This window comes from Lichenostomus cassidix, chromosome 1Aa, assembly GCF_008360975.1.
Source record: "Lichenostomus cassidix isolate B80296 chromosome 1Aa, HeHo_3.0, whole genome shotgun sequence".
NCBI lineage: Eukaryota > Metazoa > Chordata > Aves > Passeriformes > Meliphagidae > Lichenostomus > Lichenostomus cassidix.
In genome coordinates this window covers 1,205,609-1,223,396 of record NC_139480.1, presented here as the reverse complement: position 1 = coordinate 1,223,396, position 17,788 = coordinate 1,205,609, and the positions used below count along the sequence as shown (strand labels likewise).

Genomic DNA, 17,788 nt, shown 5'->3' with positions numbered 1-17,788 from the left:
CCCCCTTATTCCTAAAGGGATGCTAATAAATTCCCAACACAAGCAATTAAAAACCACCCCAAACCTGCAAATTTGCAACATTTTTGTAACTGTCTCTTCTTCCACACAGAAAAATCAATGTACAGAGAGATTAAACTTCATCTCTTGAGGCAGATTCAATTCTCTGAGCCTTATGTCAGGTAATACCAAACCCCAGGGCAGCCTTTTCCTGGGCTTAAACTGGGAAGGGGAGGAGGGACCTTGTGAGGGAATTTCTGCTTCTCCCTGCTGATGAACTGATGTTTCTTCCCCAGTCAGAGTGAGGAAGGAAGGAAGAAACACTGATTTAATGCTGATTTAAACCCCTGCCTCTCTAAATCCAGAGTTAGGCTGGGCCAGAAGAGGAGTGCAGGGCTGAAGGAGCTGTCAGCATCCTACTTTTTCCTCATTTTTCCAGTGCTCCAAGGATTTAACTCTGTTTGGCAGCCCAGGTGAGCATGTGAGCACCAAGTGGTGGATGTGGGAGATAAAATCAGAATTTTTTCCTCCCCCCAAAGCCTGACTGGTGAGCAGAGAGTGAGAGCTGAGCTGCAGCAGCTCAGAAGGAGTTGATGAAGTTCAGATATGCATTCAGGAATCCCGTGGGATCCTCCAGCTGGGGATAGTGGCTGATGTGATCATCCAGCACAGACACCGTGGATGTGGGAAGCACCTTCCTGGTGGGAAAACAGAGCAAGGATTGTGCCCAGAACGTGGATTTGGGATAAAAAACCCTGGAGCAGCTATATCTGACCACTTCCAAGTGCTGGCTTTCCTTCAGGTTAGTTTGGAGACTTCCTCAGGGAACAAATCTTCCCTCTGTGGTTTTAAAATGTATCATTGGATTGATTGAAAATCCTGATTTTTAATCAGGAATCCTGATTTTTTAATTCTAAAATGCAGAAGTAATTTCCCAACTGCTCTGACTGGATCACCTGGCTGTGCAGGTTACAGTGGGAATTAAAAACCGAGAATTTAACAGAAGGAATAGCCAGGCTATTGGAATGAAGCTGCATTTGCACATTCTCACTTTCATCTTACTTGTAAAGCTGGAGAAACTCTGGGTGTGGATTCACAGGGTCCAGGGGGCCATAGATGAGATGCACTGCAAGGGAAGCACAGAGCTTTTATATCCATCAGTTAATGGATTCATTAATTAGGACATCCCTAAATTAATGCCAAGGAGCCCTGCAGATGTGTTTTCTCCTCACACAGAGCTTGGGAAGCTTTCACTGGAGCACTGAACAATTCAGCTCCAAATTGGCTCTTGCTGGTCTGCCCTGGGGTCAAGTTCAGCCTCCAAACTTTTCCTTGAGTGCAACTTTTTGGGTTTGAAAAACCCAATTTCCCCAGAGCAGCACTTGGAAAACCAACCATGAACCAGGGAATTCCCTCTGCTGAAAAACTAGATTTGAGCTCAGGATAACGAGGGGCTGAGTGGAAATGAGAAGAGCAATTCCCAACAATCCCAACCAGCAAAGGGAATGGATTTCTACTCACGTGGGACTGAGGTAGACATCAAAGCCCCAACCCAGCGTTCCCTGTGCTTCTTCCTCTGGTTTATGTACTGCAAAATACTGAAGAAAAATTGGTTGTTATGCAGTGGACACTGCCTGGAGGTGCTGCCCAGCCTGGAATTTGCTCCCAGGGCCATGGACATCTCTGCAATGAGACCCAGATGGAATCTGCATCTCCCATGGGATATCAGCACCACATCCTCATCTTCATCATCATCATCATCCCTGAGCTCAGTGACTCTGTTCTCCCAGAGGGAGAAGGGGAGACAAGGAACTGAATCCATAACCACTAGCCCAACATCCTTCTAAAAGCCACCAACTGGAAAAAACAGGTCCTTCCAAAACTCCCAAGCTGGAGATTTGGGACTGGGACTTCAGGGAGTTCCCAGAAGGTTCAAATCCAGAGGCAAATCACTCCTGGGACAATGCTGGGAGATTGCTCAAATACCTGCCACAGATTTAGCTCCAGTCATTCCCAAAACCCTCCAACTCCAAGCCCTTGACTTCCAAATTAAAAATCCCCAGGTTTTACATCTCCAGTCGTGTGCAGGCTCAGACCCAACTCCAGCCTTCATTTCCCTGCCCTGACATCACCCCCAAGTCTTTCTTGGGATGCAATGTTGATCCCAGATTCCAAAAAAGCAGCTGGGAATTCTGGAGAACCTCTGGCTGAGCTCTGGGAACCTCAGAGCAAGTGTGAAATTAAGCTCCTGCAGTAATTAATTCCAACATACCTGTCCATAACGAGATTCCCGTCGTTATTCCGCACTGCTGTCCACATATCCCAGTATTCTGCCTGGGAGGGCTGGGTGTAGGGACCAAAAACTGCCCCAAGCCTGGAAAAAAGGGGAATTTGGAGACACCTGGCAGCAGCTGTGTCAGGGAACTACTCCAAAGCTACTCGGGGGCAAAAAATTCCAGCACTTCCAATTTCCATGGCAAAACAAATAAGTGGGGATAAGTGTTGGATGGCCTAAAGGGTTTTTTTTGGGAAAAAAGGTGTTTTAGCACTGCTAAAAATATATAAATCTGATTGTGCAGAAGGTTTTGTTGCATCTGAACTGGGTAATTCCAGCAGCTGTGGGAGAGGAGGATTTCAGTGTCCAGGGAAAAGCTGGTTTATTATTAAGCTGAAGTGGAGAGGGAATGGTCCAGGAGGTCAATCCTATCTCTACAGGGACAGGAGATAGGATCTGCTCCCCTGCCACACTGATTTATGGAATCATGGAATGGGTTGGGTAGGAAGGGAATTTAAGGATCATCCAAATGTCAACCTCTGTCATGAGCAGGGACAGCTTCCACTATTCCAGGTTGCTCCAACCTGGCCTTGGACACTTCCAGGGATCCAGGGGCAGCCACAGCTTCTCTAGGCAACTTCTACCAGAGCCTCCCCACCCTCCCAGCCAAGAATTCCTTCTAATTCCTACATTTCCCCTTTCCCACTTGGCTCACCTCCTCATGGATTGTGCTCAGCAGCACCAAAACCCAACTCACCCTCCAGAGAAGAAAAAGAAGTTCATCAGCCGCAGGATGATGGGGGAGAGCAAACCCCAATCCTTGAGGAGCTTGGGAAGGAGGGAAAAAGGAGACACATGGATAAATCCTGCCTCCATGGAGGGCTTTTCCCAACCCTTGAGGTGTTTGTGGGGTCTCAGTGGTGTTTATTTGGGATATTGGGGTTCAGAATGACTAGGGAGGGGAGAAGCTCACCTTCTGGCTGAAGCGGGGGTAGTGCGTTTCGGGAAAAATCCCTGCAAGGACATCAAAGAACAGAATTGTAATGCTGGAAGTGTTTTGTTGGTTTTGTTCCACATCTCCCAGTTTTTCCCACTTCATCATGCCATGAAAGTGGCCCAGAGAGCCCCAGGATTGATTGTCCTGATTAATTACAGCACCCTGATTGCAATCTTTGGGATTTGGGTGATGGAGACGGGAAGGTCACCCCATCCCATGGATCCCCATCCCAAACCTTACCTCCATTGGATAAACAGAGGCTGTTGATCAAGATGCTTCCAGTTTTATTGTGCTCATACCTGGGGACAGCAGAGAAGAAGCTGAAACACAACCCAACCTCTCCAGGCTCTGAGAAATGACCACCCAGGAGCTCCCATCATGTTAGATCATCTCCCTTTCCTTTGGGAACTGGACAGTTGGGATCTCAGATGTGCCCCAAGACACCTCAGGCACAAGGAAAAAGAGGATTCTTTTCCACATCCTTCCACTTATCTGCTGGAAATCATCTCTGTGGACACGGGAAAGGGCAGGAGGGGTGGCAGGGACCTGTGCAGCAGCTCCTGGGCGACGGTGTCCCCATAATCGTGGGACAGCAGGTTGATCCTCTGGTGCCGAAGGCCGAGGTGCCGCAGCAGCCCCTCCACGATGGTGGCCTGCTCGAAGATGGAGTACCCATGGGGCCTCTGCAAAAGTGGGAAAGGGACCCCACTGAGAGCCTGACCCACCAGGAGCCCCCCAATTCCCAAATAAACACCCCAAGGGAGGGAGATGGAAATAGGGAAGAGGGAAAGCGGCAGCTTGTGAGCCTGGATTCAGCAGTTGGGATGTCCTGGGATGTCCACAAGGCCATGGGAGCATTGTCCCTGCTCCAAAGGGGTCAAGGTGCACCTTGGAATCCCATCAAACCCAGCTGAAGCTCCACCACAAACCTTCCCCATCCTTTCCACCCTTATTAACCACTTATCCTTTTTCCAGAGGTAAATGGGAGGAGAAACTGGATGGCAAAAAACAATTTTCCAGAGTGCTGGGCTGAAAGCAACCGTGAAAATCCTCATCCCAGGGTACTCACAGGCTTGTCACTGAATCCAAATCCTAGGAAATCCAGAGCAATCACCCGGTGAAAGCGCTGGGTCAGCCCTTCCCAGATCTGGGGAGAGGAGAAATGCATTTAAAAAGCATCCAGTGGGAACTGAGAAAGGAAATATCTGTGGTGATGAGCAGTCGTGGATGGACATGATCCCTTCCACCATCCCAGGAGAACATTCCAGCTCCAAGAAAACAGCAGGAGGTCAAAATTTCCCAATAAACAGCAAGACCATCCCCCAAAAAAGCCAAGGAATCGTTTTGGATGTTTCCCACACACTTTGAGCTGGACTGTGGGAAAGGGTGATGTGAAAAGAGCTTGGATCCCATGCTGGGAGAGGAACAGGGTGATATCCTGGAGCATGGTGGTGTCATCAGGAAAAACCTGGGGAATTCTCCTCCACAGCATGGCAAACACCCCTGTGCTGTTTGCTCATCCGCAGGAGATAAAAATCCTGGGATTTGCTGTCAGATTCCAGCCCCTCACCTTGCTCCAGTCATAGCTGGACGTTGGGAAGCCGTGCAGGAGCACCACGATGTCAGAGCTGCCGACAGCACCGCTGGAATCTGCGGGGGGAACCAAATCCATACAGCTCAGGGACAGCTTTTCCCAAAATTCCTCCCTTCTTTGCTGCTCATCCCACTGGGAATCCACCCACCCATGGGGCACCTCTCCCCCTGCTGCCCAAAAGCAAGGAGGGGTTTGATTCCCACTGCAGCTTCCCAGCAGTTCCCTTTGGAAACTCGCTGGCTCCATGATCAATCCAGGGATTTAATTAGCCCGAATTAATTGCAGCTGCTTCTGTGTTGCTGCAAAAAGGGTTTCCAGTGTCTTTTCCTTGCTGGGATCCATCAGAGGCTCTTCCCTCCAAGGTACAAGAACCAACTTTCTCCCAGTTAAAATGTTCTGATCCCTCCCTGCTGGATGCAGGCAGTGGCTCCTCCGAGCCATTTGGGAGGGAACTGTCATCACTCTGGGAATGTCCCCACGGCCACCAAGGGATGATCCCATCCCAGAGCTCCATCATCACCTCTGTAGAAGATGTTCAGGTCCTTGTAGGTGAAGAAGCTTCCGGAGGATTTCCAGGAGCGGAGAGCCGGGGAGAGCTGGGGGGGTGGGATGTGCAGGTAGACGGCGAGGAGGGGCAAAGCCAGCAGCCCCACCTGCACCCACCACTCCTTCATCCTGCGGGACACAGCTGGGATTCACTCCACAGTTCCTGCATTCCCCCAGAGCTCCCCATGTCCCCAGAACCCACCCCCATGTCCCCAAAACTCCCACATTCCCCTAGAGCTCCCCATGTCCCCAAAACCCACCTCCATGTCCCCAAAACCCACCTCCATAAACTCCCATATTCCTCTAGAACTCCCCATGTCCCCAAAACCCACCTCCGTGTCCCCAAAACTCCCACATTCCCCTAGAACTCCCCATGTCCCCAGGACCCACCTCCATAAACTCCCACATTCCCCTAGAGCTCCCCATGTCCCCAAAAACCCACCTCCATGTCCCCAAAACTCCCACCACCCCGTAACCTGCGTGTTCCCAAGACGGCGGGTCCAGCAAAGGTTTGGGGTCAGAGAGGGGATGTCAGTCTCATTTGGGGGCTGAGGGGGATTGTGGATCCGTTTGGGGTTTGAGGGGGGACAAGAGTTCTCTTTGGGGTTGGAGAGCAAAATGTGGGGCCCCTTTGGGTTTGAGAGGGGAGTGTGGTTCCGTTTGGGGTTTGAGGGGGGATGTGGGTCCAGCTGGGGTTTGAGGGGGCACATGGGATCATTGAGGGGCTGAGGGGGTGCAGGGACCCTTAGGGGGTCTGAAGGGGGGTTATGAACTCGGGGGAGATCAGGGGGGGGTCATGACCCCAATGGGGGGCCTAAGGGAAGCCATGGGGTCATTGGGGGGCCTGAGGGAGGCCATGGGGTCATTGGGGGCTCATGGGGTGATCGGGGGTCAGGAGGGGGCGTGATCCCACCGTGGCTCACAGAGTCAATGGCAGTCAAAGGGAGGCACCACACCCACCAAAGCCCCGCCCACGACCACACCCACACAAACAACGCCCATTCCAGCCCCGCCCACAACGCCAAACCCCACCCCTTGACCCCCACCCCCTCCCCTCAGGCCACGCCCCCTCCCTGCGCGCGCTCCCGGCGGGGCAAAGGGGCGGAGCCTCCTCCGCGCGCGCTCCCGGCGGGGCGGGGCGTGTCCGCGGGCGCGCGCGCGCCTCCCTCACCTGCGCTCAGGCTCTGCCGCGGGCGCGCGCCGCCATCGCGCTCTGCCGGCGGGGCGGGGCGAGACCGGGAGGCGGAGCCACCGCCCCGCGCATGCGCAGCTCCCCCTCTCCCCTTCCCCGCCGCTTCCCTTCCCCTCCCTCCCCTCCCGCCGCGTCCCTCCCGTTGCCGGGCGACGCGCGCGCTCCTCCCCCGCCCGGCCTCCCATTGGCTGCGGCCGCGGCGGGCGGCCAATGGCGGCGCGCGTAGTTGCGGGGCGGGCGGGAGGCGGGAACGCGGCGGCGCGTGAGGGACGGGCGGAGCGGCGCTGAGGAGCGATGTCGGTTCGCGGCGGGTTCGGCGACCCTCAGGTGCCCTCAGGGGCCTCGCCTTCCTTGGCACCTGCCGAGCGGCGAGGGGGAACACGGGGGATCGCGGGGGGAAGGGTCCTGCAGCCCTCGGAGCCGGGCGTGCTCCGCGCGGAGGGAAAACGGAGCTCGGAAAACAGGAGAAACTCTCCTTTGAGGAGGAAAAATTCAATTGAAATCCTTTAAATCAGCGGGTTTTATACCGAGATGGGCATTCAGGAATTCCCCGCTCCTTTTTCTATCTCTTAAACCTTCAAATCGCATTTTCTGTTCATTTTTTCCCCTTTTTTAATTTTTTTTTTTTTTTAATTTTGGCTTCTTATCTTTTCCATTTCGGAACAGCTTTTAACGCGGCGCATCCCCTCCAATCCCAAATATGAGCATATAAAAACTCGTCTGGATACCGGTAAGTGAAATTGTTGAGGGCTAAAAACACCAAAAAAGAGTGTAGAACAATAGAAAAGTATAATTAATCCCTTAATTACCTCCGTCCGGAGCTAATTTACCTCACGCACTGCAGAATTCTCATTGTGGTTATCTCGTTGTCTCACTGGAAGGTTTGGAGCTCTTAAAAATTACCAGTTTTACCATTTTCTTACAAATCTGACGTTTAAACCAGCCCCAGCTCTACAGATTTACGTGTATTTTTGTATATTTGTGTCATTTATATGTATTTATGTATATTTTTTGTGTATTTATCTTCATGCACCACTGTGCATCCCCCTGAAAATTGAGATGAAATGCTGTGTGTGTAGATAACCACATGTTTAAAGCCTTTCTTGGGTTAAAACTCGCTTATTTTTTTTTTCTACCCTTCTTTTTTTAAAGAAAAATTAGGGGTTTAAATCGGTTTAAACTGGGTCAGGCTCTGTTGTGTTGGTTCCCATAGAAATTCCTGGTCTTGGAATTCCTGTCCATGGACTTTTCTTGTATCATGTCAAGGGTGTGAGCCAAAATAATTATTTGGGGGGTGTCTTTGTGGGGTTTTTTTGTTGTTAAAGCAGCTGAATTTTATCCAGTTAACACCAGCCTGTGGTATCCTCACCAAAATGCTGGGGAAGGGACAGAAAATCCTTGAATTTTTCTGGTTAGCTTCACCTTCCTTGGGAGAAAAGAGAAAAACTGTGGCATTTCTGTAGCTTTTATTGTCATGATGAAAGAGGATCTAAAACAAACTGCTGCTTCCTTCAACACAATCAAAATTTAAGCCTTAATGTGCCTGAAGAAAACCCTTGATAAATTAATAATTATGAGCAACTGATTTTTTGTTGTTGTTGCAGGACACAGTTTGTCAAAATACATGGAGAAGCTGGAAGAGATCAAAAGAAGTGAGTAGCTGGCTGGGTTAAAAATGGGTTGGTTCAAAACTCAAAGGGCAGGGGATGAATCCCAGGAGGTTTTCCTTGGAAATCTCCACAGATTTAACTTTAAAATCCAAGCAGGCTGGTCAGGGAATCTTCCAGATCCTTCTTTGTGCAGTTTTTGTTATTGGATTGAAAGCAGGCAGGAAGTTCTCTGGACTGAGAAATCCAGAGCAGACTCACCTGGGAAGGTTCAGGCTTTGCTTCTAAGACTTTATTTCACTTTTAGGTCACAATTTGAGCTCTTTTATTTTGTATAATTTACATTTCTATAAAAATACTCCAAGACAGGAGAAAATCAAGCTAATTCCTTGTGTTTCTATTGATTTACCAGCACTAAATGCTGATATTTTGAAGACTTTGGGTTGTTCAGGCTAATGAAGGCCTAAACTATTTTTATTTCTCTATTTCCCCCACCAAAATCAGGCTTTTCAAATATGATTTTTCCCAGTAAAACTGGTGATTCACAACTTTATTTCCAGATTATTCTCACATAAGGAGCCAGGAAAACTCTTCAACCTGAAAGCTGCATTTGTCAAGGCAAAAAAAAACCCAACTGAAGTGAACTGAAACCTCCATTAATGAGGATTAATTAGGATTTGAAATGTTCAGTTTTAGTTCTCAGCCCCACTTTCTGTGCCCCCCTTGTGAGGGAAGCTCACGGGAATTTATTTGTGCAAAATGGCCCTTTGTTTGTGGTTTGTTTGTTGGGTTTGGTTCTTTTTTTTTCTCCCAAACACTGCAGGTCTTTGGGTGGGGGAAAAAAAAAAATCCAAAGATAAATGACCTTGGCTTTCCAAACTTCTCTGTTGACTGAGATTTCAATGCTGGACACTGCCTGGCTTTTTATTGCTGCTGAAAATCTTGTTCTGTGGCCCGGCTGGGTTTCCAATCTCCACCACAGATCTATTCCATGCAGTGCTTTTGTTCCCTCCTGCTTCTGGAGGGAGGAACTTTTCTCATTCTCCTCAGCCTGAATGGACACCTTGTGTTCCCAGGGAGGGTAGGAACTTCTCCCCCTTGGTTTCTCAGGGATAGATGACACCGTTTGGACACGGCTTTAAATCCCCAGCACAGGCAACTCTCTGTCCCTTATGTAACGTGAGAGATTTAAATCCACGCCATCAAAAATTGAAGAGAGAGCTGCAGTCACCACCATTCATCCTTTGGAGGATTGGCTGGAGGACACACATCCTTCTCTCTGGGGTTGCTGCCCTCCTCTCCAAAGCCCCCGAGGAGCCCATCCTGGAAAACACAATCATTCCAAGCAAAACCATGGCAGAAAACTCCAACGGATCTGCCAGGACCCAGCCGGGTACGTCGGGTTGCTTTTGGAGGTGGAAGCAGCACTTCTGAGCTCTCTGGTAGCACCCTGAGCTCTCTGGGAAGGCGTTTTGGGTGGCAAAGGCAAGATCTAGGGCAAAGAGGCTTTTTTTGGGATCAATTTTGGGATTTGAGGTGGGAAGGAACCATCCAGGAGCTGCGTTGTGTCACAGCGGTTCTGCCTCGCCGCTGGTTTTATACATCCAGCATTTCCCACTTTCTGCTTTTCTTTGTCTTTCCAAATGAAGTTTATTTGGCATGACAGAAAGGCTCTTTTTTGGCCATTTTAATCCTTGAGCAGATGAAGTGGGAAATCATTGCAGGAGATAATTTTTGCTGGTTTTTTTTTTTTAGTAAAAAGAGGATTTAGCAACCTCAACTTGAGGTTTGAAACTGGGTGGTTTTGCAAGAACCACGAGGGTCATTTCCCAGTGCATTGACATCCTGCATTTCAATTTCTGCACCTCCTGTGCTTCAGCTCCATGGTTTGGATATTTAGGCTCCTTTTTCCTCGGACAAGTTGTGAGTAGCAAAGAGATGCTCGTTTTGCAGCCTCATCTAAATGGTTTAGGATGTTGAATTTGGGAACTCTGAACGTGTTGGGAAGAGATCTCAGCCTCCAGCATTCCTGTGTCTCCTTCTCGAAACACAACTCAGCTTGAGAGCTTCCATAAGCAAATCCTGCAGGAATTTTTGGTGTGGTGGCTGCAGGAATGTGTGTGGGATCCCTTCCCCCTTCTGCCTCATCTCCCCTAAACTAATGGAGCATTCAGCAGATGGTTTTTAGAGGATTTAGAATTGTTTACCTGAGTGGATTTGCTAAAGATCGTGTGCTCCATTGTTATCCCTGGGAGCTGACCAGCTGGAGAGAGGAATCAGCTCCTTCCCCAGCCCTGCACTTCCCAAAGGACAAAGCTCCCATTGCTTCCCAGGTGAGGTTATTCCATATCAAGATGTTCCTACTGATACCCATCCTGCCTTCTCTCTCTCCTCCTTTTGTTTCACACCGGGAGGTTTCTTTCCAGGATCTGGATGGGATCAGAATCCCACCTTGTCATCATTCCCTTGGGTCTGAGAAGCTCTGCTCTGGATCTCTGCCAGCCCTTCGGACAGACCTGCTCGGTTTTCCTGCTCCCTAAGCTGGGTCTTCAGGATTAACATTCAATTAGTCCAGTTTCTTGGGTTAATTATCCATTAAGACTCAATTAGTCCAGTTTCTTGTGTCAGTTATCTGTTCCTTGAGAGATCTGTGTCAGCAAATGGTGGAAATCAGAATTTAGTTGTCAGATAAAACATAAAGATTGGGGATTTTTTTAGTTGTTAAGATGAAACCTGCGTGTTTAGCTTGGTATCTGCAAAGATGCAATGCCCCATGCTCTGATTCTGCTGTAATTTACACAAATTAAAAACTCAGCTAAATGAATCTTTTGGTTTAAGGAGCCTTGTGACCCCAGTGGGCTCCAGAGAACAGCAGGAAAAGAGGGAATTCCTGAACTTCTTCCTTCCTTCAGCACCATGGAAAACACAAACTCCTGCTTGAGTCTGAAAGCAACTAAATCTGCCTCTTCCACTTTATCATATCTGGTCAAGATTTCCCTTTATAACTGCTGTTAATTAAAACCTCTCTTCATAAGTGGTATTAATTAAAAATTCTCTTTATAAAAGTGGCATTTCAAAAAGTCTTCAGCTTTGCTGCTCTGATCCTTCAGCCCTGAAATCCAGCCTGGCTGCAGAAGAGTCTCTGAGAAAAGCTGGGATTAAGCCATGACCTGTTGTCTAAAAAAACTGGGAATTAACTGAAAATTTACCTTGTCCTCTTTGTGTTTTGTTTTTAAAGATTACAGATATAAAAAGGATGAGCTGTTTAAAAGGCTGAAGGTGACAACTTTTGCCCAGCTGGTAAGTATAGATCCCTTTCTGGCCTCCAACATCTTTTAGAAGCAGCATTTTTATCTCAGAATAAAAATTCCTTTGTCCATTAACTTGAAAGGATTTTCGAGCCTTTTGCAAAAGGAAAGGGCTGTGTAAAACAGCACCTAAATCTGAGTTTTGTGTCAAGGAGTCACAGCCTGAAGCTCCCACTGACCACAGGTTTAACTGGAGGAGGTGGGCAGGTTGGGACTTTAAGGCTTTCTGTGCATTATTTTATTTAAAAAGCAGGAATTGTGATAGTAAAATCTTAAAAATGATCAGGAAATAAAGAGAGATGAAGGGTGCTGCTTCAAGAAAACGGCTTAAAACTAGAAAAAAACAAATTTTCTTCTAAGGAGAAAAGGAAAGGGAAGGTTAAACTCGGAGATGTTGATTGGGATTCTGCAGATTTGGGGGGTTTTTTCCCTGGATTTTTAAAAGCAACCCTTGGCTGGTTTTGATCCCTGCTGTGTTTCCCTGCCATGAGGATGTGGGGACCCAAATCTCCTTGCTTTTGTGTCCTGCAGGTTATCCAGGTGGCCTCTCTGTCCAATGAAACCTTGGAGGTGACAGACGAGGAGCTCCACAAGCTGCAAGGTAACAGAACTGATGGCAGGAATAAAGGGGAAGAGCTGGGGATCACTGCCAGAGGGTGATGTGGGGCACAGCTGGCAGTGCAGCAAGGCTTCATCAGGAGGAAAAATAAAACTTTACCTCGTGGCTTGCAGCAATTCCATGCTGGGAATAGAATAGAATAGAATAGAATAGAATAGAATAGAATAGAATAGAATCAGAAATGAAACACTCCTAAAACAGGAGGGTTTGGAAGTAGGAAAAACCTCATGGTGGCAGATTTGTCAACATAATCCGCATCAAAAATTCTGTTTTATTGACTTCTTCAAATGAGATCTCGAGCCCTAAAAAATTATTTAGCTCTTTATTATATTTCATAGGAGGCTCTGGGTCAGCACTGCTCATTAAGAGGATGAAGATAAAGCTGTCACACTTTCTTCCCAAGAATAGGAACTGCCCTTAAACCCTGCTTGTTTACCTCCTGCAGCTCTTTAACTCCTCTCTCCCTGTTCTCTCCCCAGATGCTGAGGCTGCAGGTGAAGATGCAGCAGGGACAAATGGGAAGGGAAGCCCTGAGGGGACACCCAGCCCAGTGCTGTTCCTAAACAACGCAGGAGCTGGGGAATCCCAACGTTCAACACTGCAGAGGTGCCTCACAATGACACACAGTTTGCTCCCTGTCTCAGCAGATGATGATTTTAAATTGCTAACAAGTGGCTTCATGCTGTATTTCTCATTGGGAGAGGGAGGGGATTGGCAGGTTTTCCTCTCGGAATGAGTTTAGGTGGAGGCTGGAATCCAACACTGCTGTCACCTTATGATGGAATCCCAAGGAGATGTGTTTGTGGGATTTCATCCAGGTCTCCACATTTTTGGGGAATTTTTTGGCAAAATGGCCAAAAAATTGGCAAAAATTGCTACATTTTTGGAAGAATTTTGGGGATAACGCAGTGCTCTGCTCGACTCAGTTATGTGCCTTCCTGGTGATGAGCTTTTTACATGGATATGGAGTGTCAGGACACAGGGAATGGCTTCCCAGTGCCAGAGGGCAGGGATGGATGGGATCTTGGGAAGGAATTCCTGGCTGGGATGGAATTCCCAGAGAAGCTGTGGCTGCCCCTGGATCCCTGGGATGGCCAAGGCCAGGCTGGACAGGGCTTGGAGCAAACTAGGATAGTGGAACTGTCCCTGCCATGGCAGGGGGTTAGAATGAGACCCTTAATGCCCCTTCCAACCCAAACCATTCTGGAATTGAGAATAATTCCAAACTCACTGGTCAAGGCCAGAGATCCCAGGATGATCCAGTCACAGGAAGCTTTGTCCCAGCTCTTCTTGCAGCTGGCAAAGAGAAACTCAAGCACTCTGAGATCTCCCACCTGAACCTCCTGTTCCCTTTCCAGTGTGATCAGTGGGGTTGGGGAGCTGGACATGGACAAGGACAAGGATGCTCCAAAGAAAGAGGACACTGTGGCTCAGGAGAAACCTTATCCTGACTGTCCCTTCCTGCTGCTGGACGTGAGGGACAGGGACGCCTATGAGCAGTGCCACATCGTTGGAGGTGAGCAGCCACAGCTCCAGCTGCCCTTGGATTTCAGCTCTGGGGCACATCCCAGCGGGATTTTGTCCTCCAAGTGGGATATCCTGGGGTGCAGGGTGTTCTTGGTGGTTATCCAGCACATCCCTCCTTCCTGGAAAGGGATAAGGGGCCTGAGTTGATGTTAATCCCTTATTCTGTGGCTTTTCAAGTCTGTTGGTGTTCAGCCACTGATTTTTCCCTTTTTTTTTTCTCTTCTGCAGCTTATTCCTACCCTATTGCAACGTTGTCTAGAACCATGAATCCATATACCAACAATATTCTGGAATATGTATCCTTTACATGGAAAAAAATGGGGAGATGTTGATGGGGGCTCCAAAATCAACTGGAGCTTAGCCAGGCAAAATTAGGGATCTCAAGGAAGGTGGGAATTACCTGATGCAGCCTCCATCAGATGCTGGATTGTGTCTCCTCAAGGCCCCTTTCAACTCCAGTGGGAGCTGCCCTGAATTTGGCATTTTTGGGGATTTTGGCTGCTGGAAGGCAAAGCCAGACTTGGGCACTGCTCTGCTGTTGTTGCTGGGCTGCTGCAGGGATACATCCATCAAATCCTTTGGCTTCCTGTCAGCACCTTGATGGGGATTGAGGACAGAAAGAGGATTATTAGGTGGGATTAGGCTGATCATTCCCAGGTTGTTGACTGTGAGGGGAGGTTGTAAACAAAGGTTCTGTTGCTGTTCCCAATCTTCAAGCAATGCTGGGAATAAAGCTGTGTCCTTCCAGCGTCTGCCAAGCCTCAGCCACTGAGAATTCCACAGGGAAAACATTCCTGCAAGCCAAGTATGGAGTCTTTCCCTCCCCAGTCCCATTTATTTGTCTCTCCTTCTTCCTAAAATGTATCCATATCCTCTTAAATTCAGCAGTGACTCCTTAACAATTCCCCCTGGCAGAAAAACGCCCATGGAAAAATCATCATCGTGTATGACAACGACGAGCGCCTGGCGAGCCAAGCAGCCACCACCATGTGTGAGAGGGGCTTTGAGAACCTCTTCATGTTATCCGGGGGTAGGTGAGGCTGGGAGAGCTCCTTGGGGAAAAGGAGAGGGGAGAGCAACTTGTGGGAGCTGGAAATGGGAAGGACGTGGATTGTGGAATCAAAGGATGGTTTGGGTTGGAAGGAAAGTGAAGGATCATCCAATTTCAGCCCTGTGGGCAGGGAGAGACACCTTCCCTATCCCAGTTTGCTCCAAGCCCTGTCCAACCTGGCCTTGGCCATCCCAGGGATCCAGGGGCAGCCACAGCTGCTCTGGGAATTCCATCCCAGCCAGGAATTCCTTCCCAAGATCCCATCCATCCCTGCCCTCTGGCAGTGGGAAGCCATTCCCTGTGTCCTGTCCCTCCATGCCTTGTCCCCAGTCCCTCTGCAGCTCTCCTGGAGCTCCTTCAGGCCCTGGCAGGAGCTCTGAGCTCTCCCTGCATCCTTCCCTTCTCCAGGGCAACATTCCCAGCTCTCCCAGCCTGGCTCCAGAGGGCCTCCAGCCCTGCAGCTGGACCCTCCAGCAGCTCCCAGAGCCTTCTCTGGACTCTCCAGCAGCTCCACATCCTTCTGATGTTGGATGCAGAGCTGGACTCCCTGGGGGATCTCACCTGAGTGGGGCAGAGGGGCAGAATTCCCTCCTTCCCTGCTGCCCACTTTTCTCCACCCAACCTTTCTGGACCTTCACCCCCCTCAATCCCTTGTGATTTCCCCCTGACCCATCCCAGCTGGGCTAACAGGATCTGTGTCCGTGCAGGCCTCAAGGTCCTTGCCCAGAAGATCCCAGAGGGGTTGATCACAGGCACACTCCCCCTGTCCTGCCAGGTGGCAGCTCCACCAGGATCCACCCGCAGGAAAACAACTCCCAGAGCACCACCAACCCGTGCAGAGAACAAATGGAGATATTCTGCAGATGATCTCCAGAAGTTAAAGCATTACCTGGCTGAGGAGCACATTACTTCAGACGCTGCCAGTAAGATTCCAGAGCGTGCTGCAACCTCATCATGGAATTATGGGATGGTTTGGGTGGGAAGGAACCTTAAACCACATCCAGTTCTACCTTCCACCATCCCAAGCTGCTCCAAGCCCATCCAACCTGGCCTTGGACATTCCAGGGATGGAGCACAACCTCAAAACAACCAATTCCTGATTTGGGGTTGTTTTATTTTTCCCACAGGCCGCCTCACCCGGGGTTTTTCAAGCCACAGTTCCAAGCTGTCATCAGTGAGGAGCAACCCAAGCCTCCCCAGCCCTGCCAGCAACACAGGATCCCTCAGCAGCCGCTCCCACAACAGGACCAACATCCAGAACAGGCCGTGGAAATAAAGGAGTGTGCAGGTTTTGGGAATCCTGAGCGGTGCAGCCCCTTTGTGGTTTTAGGAATCGGCAGGGAAAAGCAGCCGTGGTGAGGATTGGCAGCTCGGGTAAGGCTGGGCAGCTGGAATGATGTTTCCTAGAGGCAGGAATGGCATCACTCAAGGTGCAGGGCAGGACAGAGCTGATAGAACTGGTTTTGTAGGGGAGGGAGCAAACTGGTAGTAAAGTCTGGTGAAGCCCAGTAGAAACTGTTGCACAAAGCTTTTAGTCCGGCTGAAGGAATTTGTGTCCATAACATTCCTGGGCTGTGCCCAGAGCTGTGAGGGTGAACAGGCCAGAAATCATCTGTGAGCACAATCTTTGGTGGTTTTAGCTGAGATAAAGACATTCAGCAACTTGCCAAAAGGGAGACAAGATCCTGAAAGGGTTTTATGGTGTTTTGTTTTGTTTTTTAAATAAATTATTATAATGAACAGAAGTATTTGTAATAAAGATGCTTTTGGAATTGCCCAGTTGGTGCTGTGACAGTCGTGTTTGCTCGTGGACACTTTGTGAATAGTTGTGTCTTTTCCAACCTGAGCTGGAGGAGAACTGGAAATTTATTCCCAGTGACTCCTTTGCCAGAGGTTTTTTTGGGAGCTTCTTTAAGGTTTAGGATGTCTGAGGGAAAATTTGCTGCTGCTGCCTCATTGGGGTCCCTAAAACCCAACAGAGACCTGGAATCTGGAACTGCATAGGGTGAAGGTTTCCTGGAAAATGAGTTGCACAATTTTCCTCACCTTGGTGCTTCTGGATAACCTGGGAATCCTGATTTTCCTGAGCTGCCTGTGGGAGATTTTGGAGGTGTTTTTGGAGGATCCTGCTCTCCAGTTTTCCCACCTGGCATTGCTGAGCCTGGTCCAGCTTTGGTTGTCATGGTCTTGTGGGATCTGTGTGTATTTTTGGATATTTGGTGGTTTTCTCCCCTTTTTGAAGCAGACAATCTTCAACACATCCCAAAATTCCCTGGTGATTTTGGGATAATTCTGGTGAAAGGACAAGAAGTGGGAGAAATGGCACATAATTTCCAGTTTGGCAGCTTCAGACTCAACATCCCTGAGCACGTTTATCATTTATTGTGTCTCTGAGTGTTAAATCTGACAATGCTGATTGCAGGACTGGCAGTTTCAGTCTGACAAGGTCCTGCTGCTTTGGGAGTCGATTTTCCAGCTCCATGAGCTCTTGGAAGTGTCATGCATTGGCTAGAATCCTGATTTTCCTATCCAGCTGTGGGAGACAGATCCAGAATTCCTGGCTGCTCCGTGCTGCATGAAAACCTCCTGGTGAAACAAGGACAAAACTGGCCTGAGTTGTTTGAGATCCTCCAAATCCAAGGAATCAAAGGAAGGACTGAATGTACTTTCCCACTGTCTTGATGGATTTGTGTGGATTTGGACTCTTGGTGGTGTTGGGAGCAGAGCGAAACTCCGCGGAGGCTGAGAGGTTTTTAATTTAATAAAATGTAAATTATGGCATCTGACTGAGTGGTTTATTTTCAGCTTTGAGAGCTGTGGAGAGCCTGGAAAAGCTGGAAATGGGCAGGGGCTCATCTTCCCTTTGCCTAGGGATTGCAGCAGGTGAGGAGAGATCATCCAGGCACAAAGGTTTGGGTTGGAAGGGACCTTGAAGTCCATCCAGTTCCACCTCCTGGACAGTTCCACTGTCCCAGTTTGCTCCAAGCCCTGTCCAGCCTGGCCTTGGACATTCCAGGGATCCAGGGGCAGCCACAGAATTCTCTGGGAATTCTATCCCAGCCAGGAATTCCTTCC

The 17,788-nt window shown here is 49.1% G+C and overlaps 2 protein-coding genes across 4 annotated transcripts; one reads left to right on the top strand and one right to left on the bottom strand.

The window, feature by feature from the left end:
• Positions 1–222: 222 nt before the first annotated feature.
• On the bottom strand, positions 223–6,701 carry MEST (mesoderm specific transcript). Its single transcript, XM_085081696.1, has 12 exons — positions 6,581–6,701; positions 5,384–5,538; positions 4,840–4,919; positions 4,339–4,416; positions 3,816–3,952; positions 3,510–3,568; positions 3,246–3,286; positions 3,030–3,100; positions 2,270–2,371; positions 1,519–1,595; positions 1,060–1,123; positions 223–695 (listed from the first exon to the last, which is right to left on the bottom strand). The coding sequence occupies exons 2-12, from the start codon at positions 5,535–5,537 to the stop codon at positions 578–580; spliced, it is 981 nt and encodes a 326-aa protein (XP_084937822.1). The 5' UTR covers position 5,538; positions 6,581–6,701; the 3' UTR covers positions 223–577.
• A 140-nt stretch (positions 6,702–6,841) lies between these two features.
• Positions 6,842–17,537, top strand: CEP41 (centrosomal protein 41). Of its 3 annotated transcripts, none has more exons than XM_085081598.1 (12): positions 6,842–6,928; positions 7,268–7,331; positions 8,206–8,253; positions 11,447–11,508; positions 12,048–12,117; positions 12,615–12,741; positions 13,494–13,651; positions 13,891–13,958; positions 14,578–14,692; positions 15,421–15,636; positions 15,841–15,993; positions 17,519–17,537. In XM_085081598.1, exons 1-11 carry the CDS (start codon positions 6,896–6,898, stop codon positions 15,987–15,989), a joined length of 1,110 nt encoding a protein of 369 aa, XP_084937724.1. In that variant the 5' UTR covers positions 6,842–6,895; the 3' UTR covers positions 15,990–15,993; positions 17,519–17,537. The 3 variants fall into 3 exon arrangements, with proteins under 3 accessions (XP_084937724.1, XP_084937715.1, XP_084937705.1); XM_085081589.1 differs by lacking the exon at positions 17,519–17,537 and adding an exon at positions 17,247–17,494; XM_085081579.1 differs by lacking the exon at positions 17,519–17,537 and having other exon boundaries at positions 15,841–16,492.
• Positions 17,538–17,788: the final 251 nt, after the last annotated feature.